The sequence below is a fragment of the Mastigoproctus giganteus genome, chromosome 1 (genome assembly GCF_048544385.1).
Source record: "Mastigoproctus giganteus isolate SK-2022 chromosome 1, ASM4854438v1, whole genome shotgun sequence".
Lineage (NCBI taxonomy): Eukaryota > Metazoa > Arthropoda > Arachnida > Uropygi > Thelyphonidae > Mastigoproctus > Mastigoproctus giganteus.
The window spans coordinates 68,145,112-68,161,110 of NC_143575.1; the positions used below are offsets into that span (position 1 = coordinate 68,145,112).

Here is a 15,999-nt window from a genome sequence, read left to right on the forward strand (position 1 = left end):
ATGTGTTGCTAATTTGTGATCCATCTTCTCCACTGCTGGCATCATTCCCTTGCTCCTTATATAATACTTTATAGTAGTCTTCTGCTATTTGAATTATGCCTTCTCTGCTATTTGTAAGTATTGCTATTAATGCTAATTACTATATTTGTAATTAGCATTAGTAGAAACATATGATGCAAGAAGGCAAGCTTATACAGCATCAGCCAAAAAAAAAAAAAAAAAAAAAAACCCCTTCCCATTTCACCCATCCATTTGTTTGAAATGTTTGTCTAGTTTTGCCTCAAATTTATTTAAGCTATCAACTATCTGCTGGCTAAAGGAAAATTTCTGCATATCTATTTAACAACTGTCTTTCTTCAATTTCAGTTTACGCCCCTCAGGTTTGTTTCTGAGCAAGAGGAAGAATCCTATAAGCATTGAGCCTGATCAATCCATTCAAAGCCTTATACACCTATCAGATCACCTCGCAGGTGCCCAGTCTCCAGATTCTGCAAAACTTAAGCCTTCTTTCGTAAGAGCACTATTTTGTTCCCCTCATCACCAGTCTTGTTGCCCTTCTCTGTACTCGTTCTAGCAACTCTACATCCTTCCTAAAATGCAGCTTCCAGACCTGTACACAGTACTCAAGGTGTGACCTGACCACTGCCTTAAGCAAAGGAATAATCACCTCTATCTCTGCTTGCAAAATTCCTATATATCATTGACAAGACTCCATGACCTGCTCTGGCAGCATGTCTGCACTGCCCAGAGAACTTCATTTCTGAGAGCATAATTACCCTCAGGTCTTTTTCACTGTCCACTTCCTCGAATGTAGTACCACACAGGTGGTACATTTCTCTTTGGTTACTTCTACCCTTATGTAGTACTTTGCATTTGTCAATGTTAAACTTCAGTTGTCACTTCATAGCTCATCTGCTTCATAGCTCCACTTTTCCAGATCCTGTTGCAGCAGCATACTGTCATTACTGTTATTAACAACCCTCCCAACCTTTGTATCACCTGCAAACTCTTTAACATTAAACTTGATATACCTTCATCAATATCGCTGATAAATATACAAAACAACAATGGGCCCAACACCGAACCCTGGGGGATTCTACTAATAACATTAGTCCACGAAGAGCAGTGTCCATTGTTTACTACTCTCTGTCTTTTCCCACTCAACCATCCTTTTATCCATTGTAAAAACTTGCCCTTAATGCCATACTGTTCCAATTTGTACAGTAGTCTCCCATGTGCAACAGTATCAAAGGTTTTCCTGAAATCCAAGTATATGATATCAAAATTACTTTTTGCATCCACTTCCTGTGTGACCAACTCATAGTATCCAATTAAATTGGTCAGACAAGACTTTCCCTTAACAAACCCATGCTGTGTCTGAATTATTACTGCAGTCTTGTCTACACAATCTGGCAATGCTTCTTTAACCAGGGACTCCAATATATTCCTTGGAACAGAAGTAAAACAAAATGCCTGTAATTACTTTTTGAATTGGAGTTACATTTGCACATCTCCAGTCCATGGGGACGTCACTGAGTCCTAGGATGCTCTCCTAATTATGGATAAGGGTTTGCTTACTTCCTTTGCCACCTCCTTTGATATAACTGGATAGATCCCATACACCCCAGGTGCCTTTCTTATGTTTAACTTCAACAATTTCTGCTCCACTTTGCTCTCAGTTATTACAAAATCATTTAACTCCCTGTTAGAGTCTGATAAACATCTGGCCTTCTCCTCCTTGAATAAATCCACATGTGTGAAGTAGATGAAATATACACATTCAGATGCAAAATACACACTCAGCTATCTGAGAATGATCATCTACAGTCAACCCATTGATATCAAGTGGACCAATCTGATTCATCCCCTTCCTTTGAAAGTTTATATAAGTAAAGAAGTCCTTGCTGTTTTTCTCTGCATTCACTGCCAAAGATTTCTCATAATCTGCCTTCCCTTGTCTTCTATGGTGTATATTTAAGCTAGTCTTACAGACTAGCTAATATATATGCACCATAGGCTTCTGTGTCGCCTGATAATTTATATGCATTCCATGCATTTTTCTTCTCTGACACGAATCTCATTAGTTCATCTGACATCCATTTGGGCCTAAACCTAGAACAGTATTTCTTAGTTGGAACAAAAAGCCTAGTAGCTTCCAAGATTACTTACTTGAAAGCTTCCCATTTAGAATTTGCTGTTGGTAACATCACCAATTGGTCCCACTGTATAGAACTTAAAAAATCTCTGAGACAACCATAGTCACCTTTTATGAAAGCAAAAACCCTTCCCTTATTCTTCAGATTCATTCGGTATACTTTGTCTTTCTGTATTACTGCTCATGACTGCTGATTTAAGTTCTTTGTTTTCCCTTAATGCCTGTTCTACTTTTCTTCTCTTAAATTTTCTTATGTCTTCTCTGAGTCTATTTCTAATGGCTTTGTATAACTTTGTATACTCAATTTTGCCCTTGTCATTGTTTATCTTGCTCTTCATTTGTCATCTTCGGTTCATCATGACAAATATTTCTTGACTAATTTTTATTTCTTTTTACCCATAGTTTTCTTGGGCTTTATAACTTTCAGAAAGTTGTTATATTCCTCATCAATATCTTGGTCCTGAAAGTTCTGCAGAAACTCAAACTTGTTCCTAAGTTCCAGTACATATTGCTTTTTCTTATCTTTTGTTATCTCAAAGGCCTTCGTATTATTTACCAGAGCCAGTTTTTTCCTTTCTTTTCTTACATCTACATCAAGTGTGCATCTTACCATTCTGTGATCACTTCCAACATTTACCTTGTTCAGAATAGTAACATTGTTCACAATATATTCTGGGTTAGTGAGGATGATGTCATTTTTCTTTAGTTGTTAATCTATTTGGTTCTTCCATGTCCACTTTCTGTTTGCTCTTTTCTTAAAAAAAAAAAAAAAAAAAGTTCATTACTGAGGAAATTAACAAATACTATAGGCACTTATATATCACAGTACTTAGGAATACACATAAGTTTGCAAAAATAACATCTTCAACTACAGGCAAAATATTGGCACAAGAAAAAAAAAACAAACCATATTTATATTTACTTTTAACATATCTTAAATGGTTAGAACTCACATACTTTATAGACAAAATATAAACATCTGTCATCACAATAAGGGGAAAGGAAATTTTTTTTATACAAAGCTATAAATATTGAAGTCGTGATCCCACAGCTCTGATGTTTTTAAAGATTTTAAATATTATTAACAAAGCTAAGTGGTCTTAAATTTAGTGAATAACTTACAGGAACAGATTATCCATCACATAGTCATAATCTCTTCTGCTACGGTCAGGAAGGTAACAAGCACTAAACACAATAATGGCGTGTTTATCAGGACCATAGTAACCTAAAAGAAATAATAATATTACTAATAAAAACAATCATGGAAAATAAAACAACACTTCAGAAATTTCTAATACAACAGGTAAATTTACGATTTGAATATGAAAGTAAAAATACATAGCTGGAATGGTTAATTCTAATATATCAGATCCAGTAATTATAAAACCTAATTGAAAAGACTTTGAATTCAATGCAAAGACTTTAAATACTATAGTTTAAATAAAATTTCATCAAATAAAAAAACATAAACATGGTGAAATAGCGAATAAAAACTACACTAAAATGTCTTTCCTCATATAATTTCTGTTGTATTTATTATTACCTAATTTTTTTCCCCCTTCAATATTTGATATGATATGCTATTTTTGTGCACATCTATTAAACATTACTTTGAAACTTAGTAGTTGTAGTGGCAAATGACACAAGAAAGCAAACTTATACATTATCAGCAAAAAAAAAAAAAAAAAAAACCTCTCACACAGTCTTCGCCATAATTGTCCATCCCCTCCAACAGGTTGTCTAGTTCTTCCTTGAATTCATTTGAGCTATCCACTACTACAACAAATTTCTAATACAACATGTAAAAATTGAAGGTGATCATTTTTAGCAAAGCATTTGACTCTATCCTTAATAAGAGAGGTTACAGTAAAAGCTTGAACAGGTTAGGATTACTGGTAAGATTCTAAGATGGATGCAGGGCAGAAGGCAGAGGGTTGTGAAAAATGGATATTCTTCAGATTGTTGTAACATCAGGAGTGGGGTCCCTCAAGGATTGTTCTTGGACAACTGTTGTTTCTCATTTTTGTAAATGACATTGACGAAGTGATAGAAGGTGTAATGTCAAAATTTTCAGATGCCAAAGATTGGTAGAGTTGTTAATGATCAGTGCCAAGCAATGCTCCTTCAGGATGACTTGAACTGACTTCAAAGATGGTCAGAGAAGTGGCAGCTATGTTTTAATGCTGCTAAATGCAAGGTCTAAATGCAAGGCATACACTTGGGAAATTGCAACCCACAAATAAATTACACACTTGGTGTGATTGAATTAAAAACAGTGGAGGAGGAAAGGGATCTGGGAGCTACAATACAGGCAGCCAGGAAACCCCCATGGTGTCCTATCAATGATTTAGCAAATGTTATCATGCAGAGATAGAGATCGTATTCCACTGTATAAGACAACTGTAAGACCACATTTGGAATACTGTGTTCGAGTATGGACACAGTATTCCAAGTATTGAGCTTCTTGAAAGGGTCCAAAGATGAATAACTCGAATGGTGAGATCAACAGAAGGACGACCATATGGTGACCCGATTGAGGTTTATAAGGCTCTGTGAGAGGGATTAGTAAAATGGATTAAGGTGGAATTCTCACTGTTATAAAGAATTCAAGAACTAGGGTTCATAAGAATATGCAGATAAATGACCCACTAGGTGGTAGTGATCACAGTGTGCTGAAGTCGGATTTACTCAAAGAGGTAACTACCATCAAGGGTAAAGGGAAGGGTTTTTGCTTTCGTAATGGTGACTACAGTGGTCTGAGACAGTATTTAAATTCTATACCGTGGGACCAACTGATGATCTTACCAACAATAAAATTCAAAATGGGGAGCATTCAAAGCATTAATCTTGGAAGCTACTAGGCTTTTCATAACAACAAAAAAATATTGTTCAAGGTTTAGACCTAAATGGATGTCAGATGAACTAATTAGATATGTGACAGAGAAGAAAAATGCATGGGATACATATAAATTAACATGTGACACAGAAGTCTTTGATAGATATAAGCTGGTCTGTAACCAAGTTACAAAGGAAGTTAGGCAAGCGAAGCCAGATTACGAGAAATCTTTGGCAAAGGATGCAAAGAGTTCTTTACTTATGTAAACTCTAGAAGGAAGTGGGATGAATCAGATTGGTCCACTTGATATCAATGGTTCAACTGTTGATGATCCTGCTCAGGTAACTAACAAACTAAATGAATATTTTGCATCTACATTTACACATGAGGAGTTATTCAGGGAGGGGAATCCCAGTAGTGTATTCAAATCTTGCAGTAAGCTAGATAATCTTGCAATAACTGAGAGTAAAGTGGAGGAGAAATTGTTGAAGATAAACATAAGAAAGGCACCTGGGATGAATGGAATCTATCCAGTTATATTAAAGGAGGCGGCAAAGGAAGCAAGCAAATCCTTAACCATAATTATGAGAGCTTTCCTGGACCCAGGGTAAGTACCCATGGACTGGAGATGTGCAAATGTGACCCCAATCAACAAAGGAAGATCAAAGGGAGACAAGTAATTACAGACTTGTTAGTTTAACTTCTGTTCCAGGGAAATTAATGGAGGCACTGGTTAAAGAAGCATTGCAGGATCATCTAGACAAGGCTTCAGTTATAGCTTGGACACAGCATGGGTTTGTTAAGGGGAAGTCATGTCTGACTAATTTGATTGGATACTGATGTAGTCACAAAGGAACTGGATGCAAAGAATAACTTTGATATCATATATTTGGATCTTAGAAAGGCCTTTGATACTGTTGCACAAACTGGAGCAGTGTGGCATTGGAGGCAAACTGGTGCTATGGATAAAGGAATGGTTGAGTGGGAGAAGACAGAGTGGTAATCAATGGACACTGCTCTTCGTGGACTAATATTTTTAGTGGAGTCCCTCAGGGTTTACAGTAGGGTCCATTGTTGTTTTCTGTATTTATAAATGATATTGATGATGGTGGTATATCAGGCTTGATGTCCAAGTTTGCAGATGATACAAAGGTTGGCAGGGTTGTTAATACCACTAATGACAGTACACTGCTGCAAGAGGATCTAGAAAAGTTGAGCAGATGGGCTGAGAGATGGCAAATGAAGTTTAACATTGACAAATGTAAAGTACTACATATGGGAAGCAGTAATCCCAGAGTAACGTATCAAATCTGTGGCCACACTGACAGTGGTAGAGAATGAAAAGGACCTAGGGGTAATTGTGCAGGCAGATATGAAGTTATCTGAGCAGTGCAGATGGTCTGCAAGAGTAGCTCATGGTGTCTTGTCAATGATATACAGGAATTTTTCTAGCAGGAATAAGGAGGTGATTAATCCACTTGTATAAGCCAATGGTCAGGCCACACCTTGAGTACTGTATACAGGTCTGGAGGCCTCATTTTAAGAAGGATGTAGAGCTGTTGGAACGAGTACAGAGAAGGGCAACAAGATTAGTAAATGGAACAAAGGGTTGCTTTTACGAAGAAAGGCTTAAGTTTTGCAAATTACAGTGTCTGGAGACTAGGCACCTGCGAGGTGATCTGATTGAGGTGTATAAAGTCTTGAATGGTTTGAGCATGCTCAATGCTGATAGGATTCTTCCTGTTGCTCAGAATAATCGTCTGAGAGGGCATAAATTCAAATTGAGGAAAGATGGTTGTAGGATAGATGTGTGGATGTTTGCCTTTAGCTAGCGGGTGGTTGATTTCTGGAAAAAACTTCCAACTGTTGTTATAGAAGTTGATAGCTTAAATAGATTCAAGGCAGAACTTGACAAACATTTGAGCAAGGGGATGGGTGAAATAAGGGGTTTTTTTTTGTTTTTTTTTTGGCTGATGCTTTATAAGCTTGCTTTCTTGCATCATGTGCCCTTGTTAATGCTAATAAATTCAAATTACATGGGTTGAGGTTTAGATTAGATTGTAAGAAATTTTCTTTTAGCCAGCAAGTCATTGATTGCTGGAACAAGTTGCTCTTGCAGGTTGTTGAAGCTGATAGTTTAAATAAATTCAAAGGTCAATGGATAGTTACTTGTGTGAGGAGGGAAACATAATTTTCGTTGTTTTTTTTTTAATCTAGTTGGTTTTTTTTTTTTTTGCCAGTCCAGCAAAAAGCCTGTAGTTTCCTTACACATATGCCTAATACTATTACAACAGATAGAAGTTTGTTTCAACACTCAACCACACACTGGCTGAAGGCAAACTTTAAAACATCTATCCTACAACCATTCGTCCTCAATTTGAATTTATGTCCGTTCATATGTGTAGTCTGAGCAAGAGGAAGAATTCCATCAGCCCTGGGCTTGCTCAATCCATTCACAGCCTTAAACAGCTCAATCAGATCACCTTGCATGTGCCTAGTCTCTAGATGCTGCAATTTTCAGAAGAATAAATTATTAGTACTCCTATGTGGTCATCTACCTTCATTTAAATTTTTGCAGTCTGTCTTAGAATTTGAATATTAAAATGGCAAAACATCAAGACTTTTCTACCAAATACTCACTAAAGGATCCAACTAATATGAAGCCTTCAAACTTCAAACCTTCTGTATCCAATCACAGCATCCATATTATGGAATATTATAGTCTGGCTAATCCTTCTAGGGATCTTTTGCAGTCAGCCAAAGCTAATTACTAACCAAATACAAAAATAAAATAAAATAAACACTTTTGATTACTGCAACAGAAAGTTTTTCGAGTATGATTTATTTATGTAATAGCACCACATATTTATAAGGAGCAAGCAAATGAAAGTTAGCCCCCCCTGTGTGTTGCAAAATGGGTGAGACTACAATGCTGAGCATTTACATAATGTTGAAGACCTACCCCAAACTCATAATAAACAACTTCAATGAAGTTGTTTATTATGAGTTTGATAGAGGCATAAAACAATCATGGAGAATGCATGTTCAAATGGCAGAACAAGTGTTGAAAACAGGAGTTGTCAGCCAGCATGACATGTTTGGTGGCTTATCTGATAGTGACAATAATCCAGGCCAAATTCATCACACCACAACACCAGAGACAGCCATGACAATAGATGTCGTCATGAAAAGAATTCAATGGGCAACCACTGATGCAATTGCTCAAACTATACACATCAGCCATGGTTTGCACACTACTATGCACCAACATTTTATATATATATCAGATGGTGTGTGCCTAGCGGGTACCCAAATGTCTCTCCAAAGAACAGAAAGTGCAGCAATAAGGGAGAGCTGGCACATTTGATTCATTACAAATTGAAGGTGATCATGTTATGGATGCACTGCATCATTACTAGTGATGAGTCCCGGTATTACCAATTTGAGCCTGCAGAGCATTAATGTACCTATTCCAAATATGACTGTAATTAGCATTAGTAGAGGCATACGATGCAAGAAAGCGAGCTTATGCAGCATCAGCAAAAAAAAAAAAAAAAAAAAAAAAACTCTCCCATTTCACCCCTCCATTCTTTCCAAATTGCCTGTCCAGCTCAGCCTTAAATTTATTTAGGCTATTAGATTCCACAACAAAAGGTGAAAGTCTGTTCCACCAATCAACTACCCACTGGTAATAAGTGCATTATGGCCTTAGTAGCCCTTGCACCAACAAATAACAAGGCATTAATGTGAAATACTGGTTTTCAGCATGATGATTTTGTTACTCCCCATTTATGTTATGTACTAGTGTGAGAAGTATTTTATTTTTCCCATATGCTTCCATAAAATTTTGTATCTATTTTCCATTTTATAACACCAGCTACATCACAGTAACTTACCTCCATGAGAAAGCACTTTTTTATATGGTTCTATAACTTTCATATCAATTTTTCTCTCAACACCACCGACTATACACGTTCTCCAACTACGTTCTTCTTCAAATTCTTCTGCTGCAGAAAATTCAGGAATTCTTTCACTGATTGAAGATCCCACACCTGCATGAAATGTAAAAAAAAAAAAAAAAAAAAAAAAAAGGGGGGGGGGGTAAACTATGGGTTATTTACATAGGAATATTATAAGAAAGGGCAAAATGCCACAGATATACAAATTACAGATTAGTACAGTAATCAAAATTTTCACATTTGTAATTAATATACTGATATAGTAGTTAAAATAAATCTAACAAATGAAACTGACAGGCACGATTGCTGTGCATACAAATATAGAAAGGTGTAAGTCAAATGAAAACGAAAATTTAATACCAGCTTGTTTTTTTTTTTTTTTTTTTTTACAAATAGCCAATATCAATGATTTATCGAACACTATCCTGTAAAGGTAGGGAGGTCATAATCACATTGTATACATTGTATTGTTGTTGAAGAGCTACTGGAGCAAGAGCAGCTTAAGCTGCTCTTGCTCCAGTAAGCTCTTCAACTTCATTTTTCACTTTCCTTATTATGGTTTAAAAGAAAGCCAAGATTCTGCTTTATAATTATGTAGCTTCTCCATAAATGGTATACTATTAATTTTGTGTGTTTCGGAAGTATCCAGTTAATTTAATGAAAAAGAAAACATCTGTAATATGTAGCCAGTCATCTAAAATTGTTCTAAGCATTAAGTTGTTTTGCACATTCATTATTGTTTGAAACATTCTTCGATGTTCTCTATTAAATTTTGGACAGTTCACCATGAAGTGATGCACAGTTAGTGGAACTTGACAGTTTTGGCATTGAGGAGGGTCTTCACCTCTGGGTAGGTAAGAGTGCATCATGTGTATGCCCGATTCACAATCAAGAAGTCACTTCTTTGTGTCAGAAGCTAGTAGGCCATGGTCAAAGCATTTCTTTAATTAGACGAAGTTTGTTGTTAGTCTAATCTAGCCAGTGTTTTTGCCATTGTTTTGTACTCTTTTGGTGGATTAAGGATTTGTAGTCTGTATATGGTACTGAGTGAAAGTCATAATTAGAGCCAGCTTTTCTTGCTGCTGTGTCTGCTCTTTCATTTCCAGTTATTCCTGTGTGGCCTGTTTATCCAGCAGAATCTGATATGATTCCTTTGTAATAGCTTTGATATTGAATATTGGACATGTTGTAGAATTAGGTGTCTTGTGGTATTTGCATTTTGAAGGGCAATAACAGAGCTAAGCGAGTCTGTGAAAATTATGTGAAAAATCTGTTTATGTTTGATTTGGTTTACGGCCATCGAAATGGAGTGTAATTTGGCAGTGAAAATACTGCATTCCTTTGGGAGTTGTTGGGTGAGGGTACAATCTTCAAGGTGAATTGCAGCTCCTACACAAGTTTTTGTTTTTGACCCATCTGTAAATATGAAATTGTGATGTGCATATTGTTCTTTGTATGCTGCATGTAGCTGCTGGTAGTTTATTCTTGATAGAGTTGTTTCCCCCCCCCCAAGTTTGAAAATACATGTCATATGTGGGTTCAACTATATTCCATGGTGGTGTGTGTGTAACGATAGTATCTATATTGTCATAATTAAGCTCTTGGGTTAACAGCAAATCTTTCAGATGGATGTTAGCGGGTCGATTTATTCGTGGATGGGCCTGGTATATGCTTTCCCAATCAGATGAAAACAGAAAGTCTCTATTTGGATGATCAGTGATAGATTTTATCTTGACGGCATAGTGTAATAACAAGTTCTGTCGCCTGAGCTGTAGTGATGGTTCACGGGCTTCTGCATAAAGGCTTTGTATAGGTGATGTTTGGAAAGCTTCAAGTGCTATATGGAGTGAACAGTGGTGTATGGGGTTTAACCACCTCAGTGCACTTGGTTTTGCTGAGTCATAATTAGCTGCTCCATAGTTTAGCTTGGAACGAATTATTTCTTGATAAAGTTTAAGTGCATATCGAACTGCTCCCCAAGTTGTTGCAGGAAGAACTTCGAGTGTGTTTAATTTCTTGAGGCACGAAAGTCTGAGTTGTTTAATGTGTTCAAGGAACATTAGTTTCTTATCCAATACAAGTCCTAAAAATCTTATGCTTGGCACTACTGGGATCAACCGTCAATCAAATTTCAGTTCAGGACCAGGGTGTAGGTTTCGTTTCCTACAGAAGTGTATACATGCAGTTTTTGTGTAGAAATCCAGAAGCCATTTGTTTGTGCCCATTTGCTTATTTTATTTACTGTTCCTTGTAGCTGCTTTCCATATTTCACATATTCTAAGCGTGACAGGAAATACTGAAATTGTCAACGTATAAAGCAGCATTAGCAGGTTTTGATTTATGTGTAGATATGGAATTTATTTTGACAGCAAAGAGGGTAGTGCTAAGCATGGACTCCTGAGGCATGCCTTCTTGGGTGAAAACCTTTGAAGGGATAGTCTGCAGCCTAACCTGAAATGTCCTGTGCTATAAGAAATTTTGGATATATTTAAGAAGATGACCATAAAATCCAAGGAGGTATAGGTTTTGAAGAATTCCATAACACCATGCTGTATTGTAAACTTTTTCTATATCAAAACAGATCATGATGTTATGTTCCTTTCGGATGAGTGCATTCTGTACACTTTTCTAATTTTATAAGTAAGTCTAGTGCTGAGTGATTTTTCCTGAAACCCTGCTGTGCTGGATCGAGAAGATTATTACTGTTCAAAAACCATGTTAAACGAGTGTTGATAATTTTTTTCATAACTTTTCCTAGGCAACTTGTTAAAGCAATTGGATGGTAGTTGTGTGGGTTAGAGAGATCCTTTCCTGGTTTTGGGAAAGCTAGAATTACTGGATGATGCCAACTATTTGGAAACTGTTTTTCTAGGAGGATTTTGTTATATAATTTGAGTAATGCCATTTGGGATTAGTTGTCAAGTTCTTTTAGCATCATGTAGTGAATTTGGTCTGGTCCTACAGCACTTTCCTTTGTCTCTGATAGCACTTTTTAATTCTTGGAATCTTAAACGAAGGTTGTATGGTTCATCATTTCTTGTGGAAAAATTCAGTTTGTGTTTTTCTATTCTTGCCTTGTATATTTGAAAACTGGAAATACAGGTAGTTCCCAACTTTACGAGTTAATTCATTCCTAGAGTTAGCTCGTAAAGCAGGAATATTTCCCACATGAATATTAAAAACAGGGGCTACGTTCTCAGCAATGAAATTTGACCATAGTAATGTTAAATAAAGTTCAACAAAACGATAGTTTATGCTTAAATGATGTTTTCATTTATTGGGATAAATAAATCAGTCTTTAAAATCAAGCAAATTATAATAATAAAGAAATTAATTATGTCATACAAATGTTAAAGAATGTTTATTCTTCACCATCATTGATTAAATGCACACTCGATTGATGGTTCAACATTCATGGTCGGCTCAGCACTCGTTGGTTTGTTGGAAGCCCAAGGAGTCGTCGTCTTTGGAAATGCTTCAAGAGTCATTTGTTTCCAAACAGTCTTCTCTTTTCTTTATAAATTTCACAATAGTAAGGATAACCATTTTTTAAATCTGTAGCAGCAAATGAAATTTGAATCTTGTGACCTGAAAATCTCAATTGCTTTTTCTGTGCCAAGCCCTCTGAGAGTGAAGGAACGAACAGGAGTTTCAGCCTTTTCACATTTTGCCATTTCAAGGAGGTCTTCATTTGTGAGCTCTCCATTATGTGCTTGAAGCAGATCAGTGACGTGAGTTGTAGACACCTCAATCTGCAATTAGTTAGCAAAATTAACGACCGCTTCTGTTTCATTTTGTACTATCTCTGCTGGTTCTTGAAATCCGTCAAAATTATCAATAAACTGATGACAGTTTATACCAAACGACCTTCATGTTCGTCTCTGTAATTTTATCCCAGACTTGTTTTATTATTTTGATTGCATCTAAAATATGGAAAGAATTCCATATTTTAGATGCAATTAATGTTCATATTTTCGATTTTGCTGATACTTGAAAAAAAAAAAAAAAACTCTTAAACCGGGAACTGCCTGTATATGAGGTGTTTGCTGATGTTTTGGCAAAGGTTTTGCCCGGTGCAGCTGCTATTTCTGAAGACTGTGGGTGATGTCTGTTCCAGTTTAGGATTGGAGGTGGATTAATCTGGTATCTGCCATTCATTTTGCTGATTTTATTCCAGAAAGTTTGAGATGGTGTAACTTTGTTAATGTAGATGCAAATTTTATCCAGGATGCTTTTCTACTGGCTCTTACAACATATCTGGCTCTTGCTCATGCCTTTTTAAATAGTATGAGGTTCTCTGTAGTGGATTATCTTTGAAAATTATTCCAGGTTTTATTTCTTTCTCTTTTAGTGTGTAAACATTCTTCATTCCACCATGATTTTGGATATGTTGGGAGATGTGACGATTTTTTTTTAATAGTCTGCTCAGCAGCTTGGATTAGTTTATTTGTTACATATTTACTGCATCTACTGGTTTCTGCTTGATAGTATTTGCATCCAATTTTACAATAGATTTATACATTTCCCAATCCACTTCATTTATTTTCCATCTGAGGTTTCTACATGATTGACATGTGGTTCCTGATGACATGGTAATGATTATCAGATAGTGATCACTGCTGAGAGGATCTCTGTTTACTGACAAATCAAGTATTGGAAATAATGTTGAGGAGCATATGGATAGCTGTTCTGTTTCCCAATGGAAGATGTGCGTATGTATGTGTGCCATTGTTCAACAGGGTTAATATCTGTCTTCCTCTCCAGTCTCTGGTTGTGTTACCTCAGAAAGGGCTGTGTCTGTTGAGGTCTCCAAGTATGCAAAATGGGAGAAGTAACTGAATTATTATATCTTCTAAATCTCATTGTAGTAGTTCTTGGTTTGGGGGGGGGATGTAAATTGTTATAATGGTTATGAGAGATTTAGTGGCTATGCATACTACAACCACTTCAAGGGTTGTGTTTAATGGAAGAATCTGGGAAGGAATATGAGAATTTACCAGAATTGCCACAACAACATGGGTTATGCTGCTTGTCTTTACAGCATGTGATATAGTTCTTTACTGTGGTACAGTCTTGAGGTCTGAGATATGTTTCCATCCAAAGTGATTAGGATGGAAAGAAGAATAAATAAGTTAATTTACACAACAATAATTTTCAGTGACACAATCTGAGTACATATTCTGATCAGATTTAAAATGCAATAATTCAACAAAGGAAAGGAGGAAGAGAAATCATATAGTTCAACCAATTCCACTCTATTTTAAAGTCAAATTCAACATGGCTGAGGATGGATATGGGCAGAAGCTCCACCAGAGAAAAGACCATCATAAAGTTGTAATCTAAAAGAACAATTAACATTAAAGTGTTGTTGATGAGGAAAAGTTGGCATGGTGGTTAATCAAGTATGTTAGGATTATCTAGTATCCCAGTAGGTAAGTCCATATTAAGCTGTGTAAGACATTTGTAATGGCAAAAATCTTAACATTTCCACCAGCTGATTGGAGTTTAATGGCTCGAGTCTTCTTATTCTGGCATTATAACCCAGGGTGGGTCTTAGCCTTCTTAATGATGTACCACCAGTAAGCCCTCCAACTTCTTATTCTCATGATCAAGTGCCTTTATGACTCAAGTGCCTCCTCATAATTTATTTAATGGTTTTAGCTTAAAATGTGATTAGATATAATCATATAAATGGATGCACTTTAAATATTGGAACAGATCAAAATTAGCAATATTTCCAACAATATGTGACAGAATTGACAGAATTAATTGTTCTTGCAAGTAAAACAGTGAAATTAAAGTAGCTTTTTCTTTACATATAGGGAATGGTCTGAGGATATGCTTAACTAATAGTTCAGTCAGACAGAAGGAGCAGAGTTGGACTTCTTCCAAAAGTAAGATATGTTAAGTGTGAATGATCAATGCAGTCTTGACAGTATGTTTCTTCCCTCCTGTTGAGCCTGAAGTTTGATTCCCATAATGGCAGCTCAGTTTTAATTTGTAGAAGATAATTGCCTTGGGTTCACCACATTTGTGACCAGTGATTTCTGCATGCTTCTTGTATAAGATTTCTATAGCCTGTATAGAACAATTAGAAGAGAGCTGATCTGAGGCAAGGTTAATATTTTTCTCTATCATGACTAGAATGTCCTGGTATCTAGCAAAATAGTAGTAGTAGTAGTAGTGGCACATGATGCAAGAAAGCAAGTGTAGGAGCTTATGCAGCATCAGCCAAAAAAAAAAAAAAAAAAAATCACACATTCCCTTCAAATGCCTGTCCAGTTCCTCCTTAAATTTATTTAACCTATCAACTTCCACAACGACAGATGGAAGTTTGTTCCAGCAATTAACCACCCGCTGGCTAAAGGCAAATTTCCGCACATCTATTCTACATCTGTCCTTTCTTAATTTGAACTTATGTCCCCGTAGGTTGGTAATCTGAACAAGTGGAAGGATCCCATCAGAATTCAGCGTGCTCAACCCATTCAAGGCCTTATAGACCTCAATCAGATCACTGCGCAGGTGCCTAGTCTCCAGCCACTGCAATTTGCAGAACTTAAGCCTCTCTTGGTAAGAGAATCCCTTCATTCCCCTCACCAATCGTGTTGCTCTTCTCTGTACACGCTCAAGCAAATCTACATCCTTCCTAAAATGAGGCCTCCAGACCTGTACACAGTACTCAAGGCGTGGCCTGACCATTGCCTTATACAGAGGGACAATCACCTCCTTTTCCCTGCTAGCAAAATTCCTATATATCATTGACAAAACCCCATGACCCGCCCTAGCAGCCTGTCTGCACTGCTCAGAAAACTTCATATCTGACTGCACAATTACTCCCAGGTCTTTTTCATTTTCTACCACCTTAAGTGTAGTACCACACAGTTGGTACGTTTCTCTGGGGTTACTTCTACCCATATGCAGTACTTTGCATTTGTCAAGGTTGAACTTCAGTTGCCACTTCTTAGCCCATCTGCCCAAATTATCTAGATCCTGTTGCAGTAGCACACTGCCATTACTGTCATTAACAACCCTGCCAACCTTTGTGTCAT

The 15,999-nt window shown here is 36.6% G+C and overlaps 1 protein-coding gene across 1 annotated transcript in view; it reads right to left on the bottom strand.

Moving 5' to 3' along the window:
• The window catches only part of LOC150090874 (uncharacterized), a 628,907-nt gene that overhangs the window by 133,188 nt on the left and 479,720 nt on the right, over window positions 1-15,999 (bottom strand). The window contains exons 15-16 of the mRNA XM_090375379.1: window positions 8,888-9,043; window positions 3,278-3,380 (exon numbers count right to left, since the gene is read on the bottom strand). Of these exons, the coding sequence (XP_090231505.1) occupies window positions 3,278-3,380; window positions 8,888-9,043 (259 nt within the window). The remainder of the gene's footprint in view (window positions 1-3,277; window positions 3,381-8,887; window positions 9,044-15,999) is intronic.